The sequence below is a fragment of the Lagopus muta genome, chromosome 32, assembly GCF_023343835.1.
Source record: "Lagopus muta isolate bLagMut1 chromosome 32, bLagMut1 primary, whole genome shotgun sequence".
Lineage (NCBI taxonomy): Eukaryota > Metazoa > Chordata > Aves > Galliformes > Phasianidae > Lagopus > Lagopus muta.
Window position 1 is genome coordinate 542764 of NC_064464.1, and position 13343 is coordinate 556106.

General features: G+C 59.1%; 1 protein-coding gene across 17 annotated transcripts in view; it reads left to right on the forward strand.

Annotated features, from left to right (window-relative positions):
• The first annotated feature begins 558 nt into the window (after positions 1-558).
• The window catches only part of LOC125686144 (uncharacterized), a 118873-nt gene continuing 106088 nt past the window's right edge, over positions 559-13343 (forward strand). For 8 of the 17 annotated variants that reach the window (XM_048929840.1, XM_048929833.1, XM_048929831.1 and 5 more), the window contains exons 1-4: positions 559-637; positions 1232-1343; positions 3754-3852; positions 4281-4475. In XM_048929840.1, the coding sequence (XP_048785797.1) occupies positions 4326-4475 (150 nt within the window). In that variant the 5' untranslated portion in view covers positions 559-637; positions 1232-1343; positions 3754-3852; positions 4281-4325. The other 9 variants (XM_048929847.1, XM_048929841.1, XM_048929848.1 and 6 more) reach the window with 6 other exon arrangements.

Genomic DNA, 13343 nt, shown 5'->3' on the forward strand with positions numbered 1-13343 from the left:
GCCTATCCACCTTTCAGACACACTCTCTCTCTCTCTCTCGCTCGCTCTCATTCTATTTTGCTGATACCATATTTAGTAAATTAGTTTGTTGCACCTCAGATCATTGCCACTGTTTTTAATCATTTTGGGTTCCCGTTTCCCTTTTCCGGACCCGCGGATCCCTCCGCCCCGCTGGTCATGGAACCGGGCCGAAGCAGCCCATCAAGCACTGACATTGAGGCATCTCCACTTGAGAGCTGGATAGAGAGCGGGGAGAGAAAGAAAAGGGAAGGGAGGGGAGAGGAGGAGAGGGGAACGGAGGGGAAGGAAGGAAGAAAGGGAAGGAAAAGGGCAGTGTGAAGGGGAAGAGAAGGAAGAGAAAAGGAAAGGAAAAGCCAAGAGAAGAAAGGAAGAGAAAGGAAAAGGAAAGGGAAGAGAAAGAAGGGAAAGGAAAAGGGGGAGGAAGGAGAAGGAGAGAAGGAGAAAAGTCGCGCGGCTCCGGCGCCATCCGAGAGGAATCCGGTCCCACTCCACCCCCAGGCCCCGGCCGCCCGCAGGCCGCCCATAGCAACGTGACGCCGCAGGCGGTTGCTAGGGCCCGGGCCGGAAGTGCTTCGTGCTGGCGGAGAGCACTTCCGGGGCGGCGCGGCTCGGAGCGGTGAGCGGGGCCGGGAGGAGCGGGCTCCGTGCCGGGAACCGGGTCGGGCCTCGGCGCGGGGGCATGGAGGGGCTGTCGGGGGAGGAGCTGGCGGCGCCGCCGGCAGCCAGAGGCGGGTCCCGGCTGGCGGCTTAGCGGGCCGCGCGGCCTCGCGAGGGCTGCGGATGCCGGGGCGCAGCCCGAGGCGAACGGGGCGGCTCCCGGGCGGCGGCAGCGCCGCGCTCCGTCGCGCAGTGGGAGCCGTCGCGCTGCGATCCGGTGCCGTCGCTCTTCGTTTGGACGTGGCGGGGAAGCCGGCGTCTCGCTCGCTCTCGCTGAGCGTCGTTTTCCTGGCGGTGGTCCTTGGAGATGGCGGCGGGGAAGCGCGGGGCTCCGTCCGGATGGCGAGTTTGGCTTTTGGCCTCGCTCGGTGGAGTTTTGCTTTCGGCCCGGAGTGCGCCGGCAGGAGGCTGCGGATGGCGAGGCCTGATGGTGCGGCAAGGATGGCGATGGGCTCCTGTGGCTGCGGCGTCGGCCGGCCGGAAAAGCGTGGCTGGAGTCTGATTCCTTTTCTGATTGCCTTTTCTGATGCACTGTTGTGCGTTGGTGTTTCAGGTGTGTGAATAAGGACTCCCCGCTGGAATTTGTGCCGAGCAAAGCTGGACGAGGAGTGGATCCACGCGCCTGGTGCTCTGTTTGAGTGGGGGAGGAGCAGGCACGGCTGAAGGTTTGTCCCTGGCTCTGGATGTCAGTGAGCGGGATGAGTGCAGGCTGAAGTTCTGTGTGATTCTGTTTGTTGCTTGGGAAGGGCTGCCCTGATGGATTGGTGGGAGGGAGGGCGGGTGAGAGAGATGTGAAAGCGGCAAGCAGTGAGGAGCGCGCGTGGTGTCTCTGCCCGCTTTGGTGGCGCTGTTCTTAGTCTTTGGGTGCACAGTGAGGCTGTGTCCAGCGTCCCAATTCAAAGGCAGGATTCGATCCAGTCTCAGCCCATCCGTCCCAGGCAAACGCTTCTCTGAGCTGGTCCTCTGAGCCAGCAGCGTCAGGGATTTCAGTGTGTGTGTGTGTGTGTGTCAGTAGCTGGCAGCACTTGAAGTTGGGAAGGCCTTGGTGTGTTTTTATGTTGCCAATAGGATGCCACCCTTGAGCTGCATTAGAAGCAAGCGGTCGTGTGTGGGGCTGGTCACAGTTGGACTCGGTGGCCTTTGTGGGTGCTGTCCAGCCTTGGCTGCTCTCTGGTTGTATGAGCAGAGGCTGGGGCTGATTTGGCGCAAGCTCCAGTTCTGCGTTCGGCATCGGAGGTGCTGTCAGGAGCCGAGCTGGGTGCCGTGGCGGGCAGCTCCCAGTGAACGTGTTGGCCCACGCAGCCGCTGCAGGCTGTGCTCTTGCTGGTTTGGCACAAAGCCCCGCTCGGTCCGTATGGACGCAGCCACGGTGGCAAGAAGAGCGAGCAGGTGCTTTCCCAGCCGTGTCTCAGCACAGCAGCCAAGCTTCCTGCGCACGGCCGTAGCGCTCCCGCTGCTCTCGGCAGGCACGGCAGCCTGCGTCCCGCATCAGGTGTCTGCCTGTTAGCCTGGTTTTCCCTCGTCCCCTGCCAAGAGAAAGTGCAAAGCAGAGAAGCTGTGTGGGAGCTGGCAGAAGCTGCCCCCGCTGATGTAGGCTGCAGGGCTTTATAAGCGAGGCGAGTAACAAACAGCCTTGCTGAGGAAGCTTGTTCCCTATACCGTATTCCCTCAGAGACTCAGAAAGTTTTGTTGAGAACTCCCTTGGATGTATTTACGTAATATTACGTAAGTAATGTTTGAGTGCCCAGACGCTCACTGTTTGAGCCGCAGGAAGAGGCGCTGGGTGCTGAAATGGAAGCCGGGGCTTCTGTCTCCCCGCAGGCAGGCACCGTCAGGTCTGCTCTGGAGCGCGCTGTTGTTTGCGCTGACCTCAGGAGATCCCTGAGCGTGCCCTGAGTGTTGTGTGCTGCATGGCCCAGCCCCAGAAGGGGATTCCCACGTGGCAGGAGAGAGAGGGCGAAGGAGGCCGAGGGCCCTTTTCTCGGGGCCGGCTCCTCTGTGGCCTCTTGCTTGTCGGAGAGAAGGGCTGCCCGCTGGGCACAGGGGGTGCCTTCTAGCTGCCGTCCCGTGCCCTGTCCTGCAGCCCCCTCCTCATGCTATGTGGAACGCCATGGCCAGCAGTGCGGCTGCCATTTTAGAACCTTCGCCACATCACAGCCGTCACCTTGGTCACCGCTGCCCCGGCCAACGCACTCGCCTCTGAGAGCTCTGGCAGCCATGTCAGGAGCAAAGAGAGCGAGGGGCGAAGCTTGCCCAATTTCCAATAGGAAGGGAGAGCTGGGGGCCCCAGAAGCGAAGAGGAGGAGGGGGGCCGCCTTGAAGATCAAGCGGAGGAGGAAGGAAAAGAGAGTGCGTTTCCATCGCGCCTGGACCAGCGCTGTGACCACCTCCGTGGAGCCCATGGAGGTGGATCCACCTCTGGATGAGCCCATGGAGGTGGATCCACCTCCGGATGAGCCCATGGAGGTGGATCCACCTCCGGATGAGCCCATGGAGGTGGATCCGCCTGCGGCACAGCTGGCCTGGCACCACACCACCGTGCCAGGCCCCGCATCGGCGCCGTCCCACCGCCGCTGGTCCAGGCGCTCGGCTCCCTACCCGCTGCGCGGCCCCCGCCCCCAGCATTAGCTGGGTGGCATTAGTTTCCATCAGCTCCTCCTCTGGAGCCAATTCTGCGGGCCCCCAGCTCCATCTTCACCCTGTTATGTCCCCGTCCCTGTTTTTCTTGTTGATTTTAGTGTTAAGTTTAGTGTTAGTGTTAGGAGTAGGTTATTGTTCATGTTTTAGAGTTAGGCATAGGTTACTCGTAGTCTTTTAGTGTTAGGCATAGGTTCCTGTTCTTCTGTTCGAGTTAGGCATAGGTTAGTTGTAGTCTTTTAGTGTTAGGCATAGGTTCCTGTTCATACTTGACAGTTAGGGGTCGATTGCTGGTGTCAGGTGGAAGTGAGCAGCGCTCACTCGGTAAGCACACGGCTGATTGATGGTGCGAAGACATGAGTGCGAGTGCCGTGAGCACGGAGGCCCGATGGCATCTTGGATGGATTGAATTTGCAGCTTGTGACTTTTGTGTTGCAGACCGTCGAGGAGCAGAGTGTGAGTGGCTGCGACCTTGCGTTGGGCCTCAGGAGAACAGTGTGTGACTGTGTCTCGAGCATCCTGCGTGGCCGTTGCCAGGTAGGTGTGCCTTCCTTTGCAGTAAGCAGTGCTTAGGCGTGAGCCCAGCTCATCCCCCTGTCCTCAGCAGATGGGCTTTCTGCGTGCTTTATTGCTGTGCTTGGTGCCGTCCGGCACAGCAGCAGCAAGGCCGTGAACACGTACGTAGCCAGGTAGATGCAAATGTGCAAGTGATGGTATGAATACTCTTGTTGTTAGTGTTCATGAGACAGTGGTCGTGCGTGTGTGATCAAGCTCAGGGAGAAGTTGATTCTTGCGTGTTCAGCTGTTGCTGAAATGCAAGTTTGGCGTCCCTGCTTGTGGTTGGGTCGGAAGACCAAAGATATGTTCAGAGCACGTCTGTGAGTCAGGCTGGGAGGTTTTGCTAGCAGGAAGTCACAGCGTCGGAGCGCACGAATGGAATGATGGCTCTCGTTTCCCCCTTGTAGAAAGCAGCCTCCTGGAGAGCAGCAGAGCAGCAGGCTGTCTGCGCTATGGCCGCTGAAGTGCATTTCTCGCCCCGTGAGATCCCGGAGCCCACGCTGATGGAGAACGTGCTGCGCTCCGGCCTCTTCTTTGGAGCCGTTTTCCAGCTTGTGTGCGTGCTGGCCATAACCCTGCCAGTTCCCAAGTGCCCAGAGACAGTAAGTAGCGCTCTGTTTGATAGAGGTTGATAGAAATGCTGAGGAAATGGGCTGGGAGGGAAGCAGCTGGAGCCGTGGCCTACGGTAGCGCGCCGCGGCATTGCTGAGAGTGCGGCAGTTTGTTCTGTCCTTCCTTGGGCGTGCGTGCTGTTCCTGGTGGCACGCAAGGAGCCTGGAGGTGCAAGCTCATCTTATCGTGGTGCTGCTGCTGGTGCTGCTGGTGCTGCTGCTTGTGTGGGCTGTGAGTGGCAGGCAGGGCGTCCCCCTGTGCAGGGACTGCCTTGCAGGCAAGGCCTGTAGACTGTAGCTTCCGTGGGATTTTGGGGAACAAGAGAGAGGTGGAGTTTCTGTTGTGCCCTGATGTCAGGAAGGCAGTGTGCAGCAGTGGCACCCAAAGCTGCCCAGTCAGGTGTCTTGAGCTCCCAAAGCGAGCTGTCAGGCAATTGTCAGAAAGTTCCCTGACTGTTTGTGAATTGATTCCTGTAGGACTGGGACGGCTTGGAGTCTAAGACTTGGGAGACGGTGAAGAAACCAAAGGCAAGTGCTGCACAGCTAAGCAAGAAAGCCAAGAAGGAAAGCAAAAAGAAACGGTGAGGGCTTGAGCGCTAAGCCTCAAAGGCCAAAGGAAGCAGCGGGAATGCTTGCTGAGAGGTGCTCCAAAGGCAGCGCACTGTACGTCTGGTTTTGTGGCGTGGCCGTGCTTTCCCTTGCCCGGACATTGGAGAGGAACTGAGGAAGCTGGAAGGGCTTCTGATGCGTGACAAACAAATCGGACTTTGCCTGTGCGGGATTTCATGTGTGGCAAGAGCTGGGGACGCTGCATTCCTTCAGGGTCCTTCAGCTCGATAGCTGTTTCAGAATGTTGATGATGAGGTGAACTTACCGCATGTGGTTGGTCATGAGCGGTATCCAGGCTATTTTATTTTCTGTTGACATATCTACAAAAGGCAACCCAAATCCCTTTGTTTAAAATAAAAGGGAAAGCAACCTTTTACACCTGGTGCTGCCTCTTTCAGTAGCTGGTCCAAACATGCCTGGCTTGGGCTGGCAGTGGCAGGGCGATGAACCAGCCGGCTTCACGTCCCTCTGTGGAGATGGAGCTGCTTTTCCCGCGTTTCCATGTTGGTCTTGCCAAGTGGTGGCCTTTCAGCCAAAGCGTAAGTGCTAGCGAAGCGTGTGAGCATCAGCTTGCTCTGTGAGGCCCGAGAGCAAGAAAAGGAGAGGAAGCAGCGCGCGAGGAAGCAAGGTGTCCCTGCACTCAGCCCCTTGAGCTTGTCTCTCCAGCTTGCCTGGTGGCTTTTTCAGCCTTGTGTAGCACTGACTGTTCCTGCTTGCCCTGGGAAGGCCAGCTGCAGCTGCGGGCAGCCGTGGCCTGCACGTCAGGCTCCCGTTGAGCCGCGAGGAGTTCAAGTGCGGGTGGGCTGGTGTGAAGAGCAGCGCTGGGAGTGGGGCAGGAGGAGAGGGCAGCGGGAGGGCTGCAGGTGAGCGCGCCTCGGGCCCAGAGCTCAGGCGTGAGCCGGGAGGGCAGCGAGCCGTGCTGCGCTGCTTCAGCTGCAATGGCTTTGAGCGCGTCATGGGCAGCGCCGCGTGTTGAGCGTCTGGGTGCTGCGAGGGCACCTTGCTGAGCCAGAGCCCGAGAGAGGAGAGGAGAGGAGAGCAGAGGAGAGGCTGCACGTCAAGAGTGTCTGCCTGCCATTTTGGCTTGGCGCGTCGGCGTCTTCCTCCTTCCACGAAGGAGCCTGCACGGTGCACTGGGTCCAGCGTGCTACACGGCACTGCCTTCTGCTGCCTGCCTGCCTGCCCGCCTGCCTGCCTACTGCCCTGCTGGAGGGGAAAGAGCGGATTGTCGGGCTGCGTGCAGCCAAGGAGCTGGCTGCCAAGGAGGGAAACGAGTATTGAGGAGCGGTTAGTGCGTGTTAGGTTTGGGTGTGGATGCAGCGGGGGCTGAGTCACCTCCATCAGCGGCTGGGGCCGAGCCCGGTGCGTGGGGCTGCGCTGTGGGCAGGAGGGCTGCGGGGCTGGGGCAGTGGTGTGGGTGCAGCACATGGGGTCGTGAGAGGGCGTGCAGCAGGGAGGGCGTTGGGCCCGAGCCGCGCTCGTGTTTGTGGCAGCACAGGGGCTGCAGGGGATGGCAGGAGCGCAGAGCAGAGCGGGGAGAGCCGGGCTGTATGAAGGCCAGGGCATGAAATCTTGCCTTGGCAGCTACGTAGCTGCTGAGCTTTTCCCCCAAGTCTTCAGACTGTGGGGTGATAAGGCTCCGCAGCAAAGGCATCCGGGCCCTCCTGATACTTGGGGGTTAGGAAAGGGCAAAACAAATGAGTGTCTTTCAAGAGCACAAAGCAGTGAAGCAGAGCACAAGGCATTTATTGCCTGCGTAGGTGATCTTCTCCAGGCATGTCCATTGGAGATGTGCAGACTGAGTGTGGACAGAAAGCAAAGGGAAGGGAGGGGAGGGGAAGGGAAGGGAGAGGAGGGGAAGAAAGTAAGAAATGAAAGGAAAGAGAAAGGGAAATGTGAAGGGGAAGAGAGAAAGAGAAAAGGAAAGGAAGAGAAAAGAGAAGCAAGGCAAAGAAAAGAAAGGCAAAGGAAAGCAAAAGGGGGCAAAGGGAAAAGGCAGAGAAGGAGAAGAAGACAAGTTGCATGCCGCCGGCGCCAGCCGAGGGGAATCCGGCAGCGGACCCCCGCAGCTGCCGCTCCCCCTCCTGCAGGCCCCGGGCCGCCCCCAGGCCGGCCTTAGCAACGTGAGGCCGCAGGCGGTTGGTAGGGCCGGGGCAGGAAGTGCTTCGTGGCGGCGGAGAGCACTTCCGGGGCAGCGCGGCATGGCGGCGCCGGGCCGGTGAGCGGGGCCGGGAGGAGCGGGCTGTGTGCTGGGAGCGGAGTCGGGCCTCGGTGCGGGGGCATGGAGGGGCGCTCGGGGGAGGAGCTGGCGGTGCTGCCGGCACGCAGAGGCGATGCGTGCGGCGCCGGCGAGTGGTGCGGGGTCGGGGGGCAGCTTCCTCTCAGGGAAGGCCGTGCGAGTGCGGAGCTTTGTTGGTGTTTCGGGCGTGTGAAGGAGGAGGCCCCGTAGGGCCTAGTTGTGGCCACAAAGCCCGGGCGGGCAGTGGAGCAAGGCGCCCGGGTGCTGTGTTGGCCGGAGGGTGCGGAGCTGGAAGAAGGTTTGTCAAATATGATGGAGAGCAGCTCAGCAATTACCTCAACCAGCTCCTTCAGAATCCTGGGATGCACACCATCTGGCACCATGGACTTGTACGCATTCAGTCCTTGACAGCAGCCCTGCAGAGAAGGACCTGGGGGTCCTGATGGATGAAAAGCTTAACATGAGCCAGCAGTGTGCCCTTGCAGCTCAGAAAGCCAGTGGCATCCTGGGCTCCATCAGAAGAGGGGTGGCCAGCAGGGACAGGGAGGTGATTGTCCCCTTCTACTCTGCTCTTGTGAGGCCCCTCTGGAGTACTGTGTCCAGGTCTGGAGCCCCCAGTGCAAGAAAGACAGGGAGCTGTTGGAGAGGGTCCAGAGGAGGGCCACAGAAATGATTGGAGGGCTGGAGCACCTCCCCTACAAAGACAGGCTGAGGGAGCTGGGCTTGTTCAGCCTGGGGAAAAGAAGGCTGCGGGGTGACCTCATTGCAGCGTTCCAGTACCTAAAGGGAGCCTACAAACAGGAGGGGAGTCAACTCTTTACAAGGGTAGATAACTGCAGGACAAGGGGAAATGGTTTTAAGTTGAAGGGGGGAAGATTTAGGTTGGGTATCAGGGGGAAGTTCTTTACTATGAGAATGGTGAGGTGCTGGAACAGGCTGCCCAGAGAGGTGGTGGATGCCCCATCCCTGGAGGTGTTCAAGGCCAGATTGGATGGGGCCCTGGGCAGCCTGGTCTGGTATTAAACATGAAGGCTAGTGGCCCTGCATGTGGCAGGGGGCTTGGAGATTCATGACCCTTGAGGTGCCTTCCAAGCTGGGCCATTCTGTGATTCTGTGAAGATGTGCTTCCTCTGGACGTCCGTTGTCGGGCCGAGCCAGGGCTGCAGTTGTGTGTGATTGTGTTTGTTGCTTGGGAGAAGTGCTGCCTTAGTAGGCTGGGGGGGAGGGAGAGGGAGATTTTCAGACTGGCATCAGTCAGGAGCACGGCACGTTTCTGCGTGCTTTGCTCATGCTGTTGTGTGGGTCCCCGCGAAGCATGGGTGAGCCAGGGTGGCCCCGTGTGTGTGTGCCAGCAGTGTGCGCGGGTTTGGAATGGAGTCAGAGTGATTGTAATGACAGTGCAGCTGGCGGTATTTCTGGTAGGGAATGGTTGAATCCCCAGCCGTGAGGCGCAAGAAGAGGCGCTGGATGCTAAGGTGGAAAGCGGAGCTTGTGTGTGCCAGGAGGCAGGCGTGGTGAGGTGCGCTTTGGAGCCTGCTGTTGTTGGCGCTGGGCTCGGGAGGCCCCTGAACATGGCGCTGTGTGCTGCGTGTGCCAGCCCCAAGAGATTCCCGTGTGGAAGAAGGGAGAGGATGAAGGAGGCCGAGGGCCCTTTTCTCGGGGCCGGCTCCTCTGTGGCCTCTTGCTTGCCGGAGAGAAGGGCTGCCCGCTGGGCACAGGGGGTGCCTTCTAGCTGCCGTCCCGTGCCCTGTCCTGCAGCCCCCTCCTCATGCTATGTGGAACGCCATGGCCAGCAGTGCGGCTGCCATTTTAGAACCTTCGCCGCATCACAGCCGTCACCTTGGTCACCGCTGCCCCGGCCAACGCACTCGCCTCTGAGAGCTCTGGCAGCCATGTCAGGAGCAAAGAGAGCGAGGGGCGAAGCTTGCCCAATTTCCAATAGGAAGGGAGAGCTGGGGGCCCCAGAAGCGAAGAGGAGGAGGGGGGCCGCCTTTAAGATCAAGCGGAGGAGGAAGGAAAAGAGAGTGCGTTTCCATCGCGCCTGGACCAGCGCTGTGACCACCTCCGTGGAGCCCATGGAGGTGGATCCACCTCTGGATGAGCCCATGGAGGTGGATCCACCTCCGGATGAGCCCATGGAGGTGGATCCGCCTGCGGCACAGCTGGCCTGGCACCACACCACCGTGCCAGGCCCCGCATCGGCGCCGTCCCACCGCCGCTGGTCCAGGCGCTCGGCTCCCTACCCGCTGCGCGGCCCCCGCCCCCAGCATTAGCTGGGTGGCATTAGTTTCCATCAGCTCCTCCTCTGGAGCCAATTCTGCGGGCCCCCAGCTCCATCTTCACCCTGTTATGTCCCCGTCCCTGTTTTTCTTGTTGATTTTAGTGTTAAGTTTAGTGTTAGTGTTAGGAGTAGGTTATTGTTCATGTTTTAGAGTTAGGCATAGGTTACTCGTAGTCTTTTAGTGTTAGGCATAGGTTCCTGTTCTTCTGTTCGAGTTAGGCATAGGTTAGTTGTAGTCTTTTAGTGTTAGGCATAGGTTCCTGTTCATACTTGACAGTTAGGGGTCGATTGCTGGTGTCAGGTGGAAGTGAGCAGCGCTCACTCGGTAAGCACACGGCTGATTGATCGTGCGAAGACATGAGTGCGAGTGCCGTGAGCACGGAGGCCCGATGGCATCTTGGATGGATTGAATTTGCAGCTTGTGACTTTTGTGTTGCAGACCGTCGAGGAGCAGAGTGTGAGTGGCTGCGACCTTGCGTTGGGCCTCAGGAGAACAGTGTGTGACTGTGTCTCGAGCATCCTGCGTGGCCGTTGCCAGGTAGGTGTGCCTTCCTTTGCAGTAAGCAGTGCTTAGGCGTGAGCCCAGCTCATCCCCCTGTCCTGAGCAGATGGGCTTTCTGCGTGCTTTATTGGTGTGCTTGGTGCCGTCCGGCACAGCAGCAGCAAGGCCGTGAACACGTACTTAGCCAGGTAGATGCAAATGTGCAAGTGATGGTATGAATGCTCTTGTTGTTAGTGTTCATGAGACAGTGGTCGTGCGTGTGTGATCAAGCTCAGGGAGAAGTTGATTCTTGCGTGTTCAGCTGTTGCTGAAATGCAAGTTTGGCGTCCCTGCTTGTGGTTGGGTCGGAAGACCAAAGATATGTTCAGAGCACATCTGTGAGTCAGGCTGGGAGGTTTTGCTAGCAGGAAGTCACAGCGTCGGAGCGCAGGAATGGAATGATGGCTCTCGTTTCCCCCTTGTAGAAAGCAGCCTCCTGGAGAGCAGCAGAGCAGCAGGCTGTCTGCGCTATGGCCGCTGAACTGCATTTCTCGCCCCGTGAGATCCCTGAGCCCACGCTGATGGAGAACATGCTGCGCTCCAGCCTCTTCTTTGGAGCCGTTTTCCAGCTTGTGTGCGTGCTGGCCATAACCCTGCCAGTTCCCAAGTGCCCAGAGACAGTAAGTAGCGCTCTGTTTGATAGAGGTTGATAGAAATGCTGAGGAAATGGGCTGGGAGGGAAGCAGCTGGAGCCGTGGCCTACGGTAGCGCGCCGCGGCATTGCTGAGAGTGCGGCAGTTTGTTCTGTCCTTCCTTGGGCGTGCGTGCTGTTCCTGGTGGCACGCAAGGAGCCTGGAGGTGCAAGCTCATCTTATGGTGGTGCTGCTGCTGGTGCTGCTGGTGCTGCTGCTTGTGTGGGCTGTGAGTGGCAGGCAGGGCGTCCCCCTGTGCAGGGACTGCCTTGCAGGCAAGGCCTGTAGACTGTAGCTTCCGTGGGATTTTGGGGAACAAGAGAGAGGTGGAGTTTCTGTTGTGCCCTGATGTCAGGAAGGCAGTGTGCAGCAGTGGCACCCAAAGCTGCCCAGTCAGGTGTCTTGAGCTCCCAAAGCGAGCTGTCAGGCAATTGTCAGAAAGTTCCCTGACTGTTTGTGAATTGATTCCTGTAGGACTGGGACGGCTTGGAGTCTAAGACTTGGGAGACGGTGAAGAAACCAAAGGCAAGTGCTGCACAGCTAAGCAAGAAAGCCAAGAAGGAAAGCAAAAAGAAACGGTGAGGGCTTGAGCGCTAAGCCTCAAAGGCCAAAGGAAGCAGCGGGAATGCTTGCTGAGAGGTGCTCCAAAGGCAGCGCACTGTACGTCTGGTTTTGTGGCGTGGCCGTGCTTTCCCTTGCCCGGACGTTGGAGAGGAACTGAGGAAGCTGGAAGGGCTTCTGATGCGTGACAAACAAATCGGACTTTGCCTGTGCGGGATTTCATGTGTGGCAAGAGCTGGGGACGCTGCATTCCTTCAGGGTCCTTCAGCTCGATAGCTGTTTCAGAATGTTGATGATGAGGTGAACTTACCGCATGTGGTTGGTCATGAGCGGTATCCAGGCTATTTTATTTTCTGTTGACATATCTACAAAAGGCAACCCAAATCCCTTTGTTTAAAATAAAAGGGAAAGCAACCTTTTACACCTGGTGCTGCCTCTTTCAGTAGCTGGTCCAAACATGCCTGGCTTGGGCTGGCAGTGGCAGGGCGATGAACCAGCCGGCTTCACGTCCCTCTGTGGAGATGGAGCTGCTTTTCCCGCGTTTCCATGTTGGTCTTGCCAAGTGGTGGCCTTTCAGCCAAAGCGTAAGTGCTAGCGAAGCGTGTGAGCATCAGCTTGCTCTGTGAGGCCCGAGAGCAAGAAAAGGAGAGGAAGCAGCGCGCGAGGAAGCAAGGTGTCCCTGCACTCAGCCCCTTGAGCTTGTCTCTCCAGCTTGCCTGGTGGCTTTTTCAGCCTTGTGTAGCACTGACTGTTCCTGCTTGCCCTGGGAAGGCCAGCTGCAGCTGCGGGCAGCCGTGGCCTGCACGTCAGGCTCCCGTTGAGCCGCGAGGAGTTCAAGTGCGGGTGGGCTGGTGTGAAGAGCAGCGCTGGGAGTGGGGCAGGAGGAGAGGGCAGCGGGAGGGCTGCAGGTGAGCGCGCCTCGGGCCCAGAGCTCAGGCGTGAGCCGGGAGGGCAGCGAGCCGTGCTGCGCTGCTTCAGCTGCAATGGCTTTGAGCGCGTCATGGGCAGCGCCGCGTGTTGAGCGTCTGGGTGCTGCGAGGGCACCTTGCTGAGCCAGAGCCCGAGAGAGGAGAGGAGAGGAGAGCAGAGGAGAGGCTGCACGTCAAGAGTGTCTGCCTGCCATTTTGGCTTGGCGCGTCGGCGTCTTCCTCCTTCCACGAAGGAGCCTGCACGGTGCACTGGGTCCAGCGTGCTACACGGCACTGCCTTCTGCTGCCTGCCTGCCTGCCCGCCTGCCTGCCTACTGCCCTGCTGGAGGGGAAAGAGCGGATTGTCGGGCTGCGTGCAGCCAAGGAGCTGGCTGCCAAGGAGGGAAACGAGTATTGAGGAGCGGTTAGTGCGTGTTAGGTTTGGGTGTGGATGCAGCGGGGGCTGAGTCACCTCCATCAGCTGGTGGGGCCGAGCGCGGTGCATGGGGCTGCGCTGTGGGCAGGAGGGCTGCGGGGCTGGGGCAGTGGTGTGGGTGCAGCACATGGGGTCGTGAGAGGGCGTGCAGCAGGGAGGGCGTTGGGCCCGAGCCGCGCTCGTGTTTGTGGCAGCACAGGGGCTGCAGGGGATGGCAGGAGCGCAGAGCAGAGCGGGGAGAGCCGGGCTGTATGAAGGCCAGGGCATGAAATCTTGCCTTGGCAGCTACGTAGCTGCTGAGCTTTTCCCCCAAGTCTTCAGACTGTGGGGTGATAAGGCTCCGCAGCAAAGGCAGCCGGGCCCTCCTGATACTTGGGGGTTAGGAAAGGGCAAAACAAATGAGTGTCTTTCAAGAGCACAAAGCAGTGAAGCAGAGCACAAGGCATTTATTGCCTGCGTAGGTGATCTTCTCCAGGCATGTCCATTGGAGATGTGCAGACTGAGTGTGGACAGAAAGCAAAGGGAAGGGAGGGGAGGGGAAGGGAAGGGAGAGGAGGGGAAGAAAGTAAGAAATGAAAGGAAAGAGAAAGGGAAATGTGAAGGGGAAGAGAGAAAGAGAAAAGGAAAGGAAGAGAAAAGAGAAGCAAGGCAA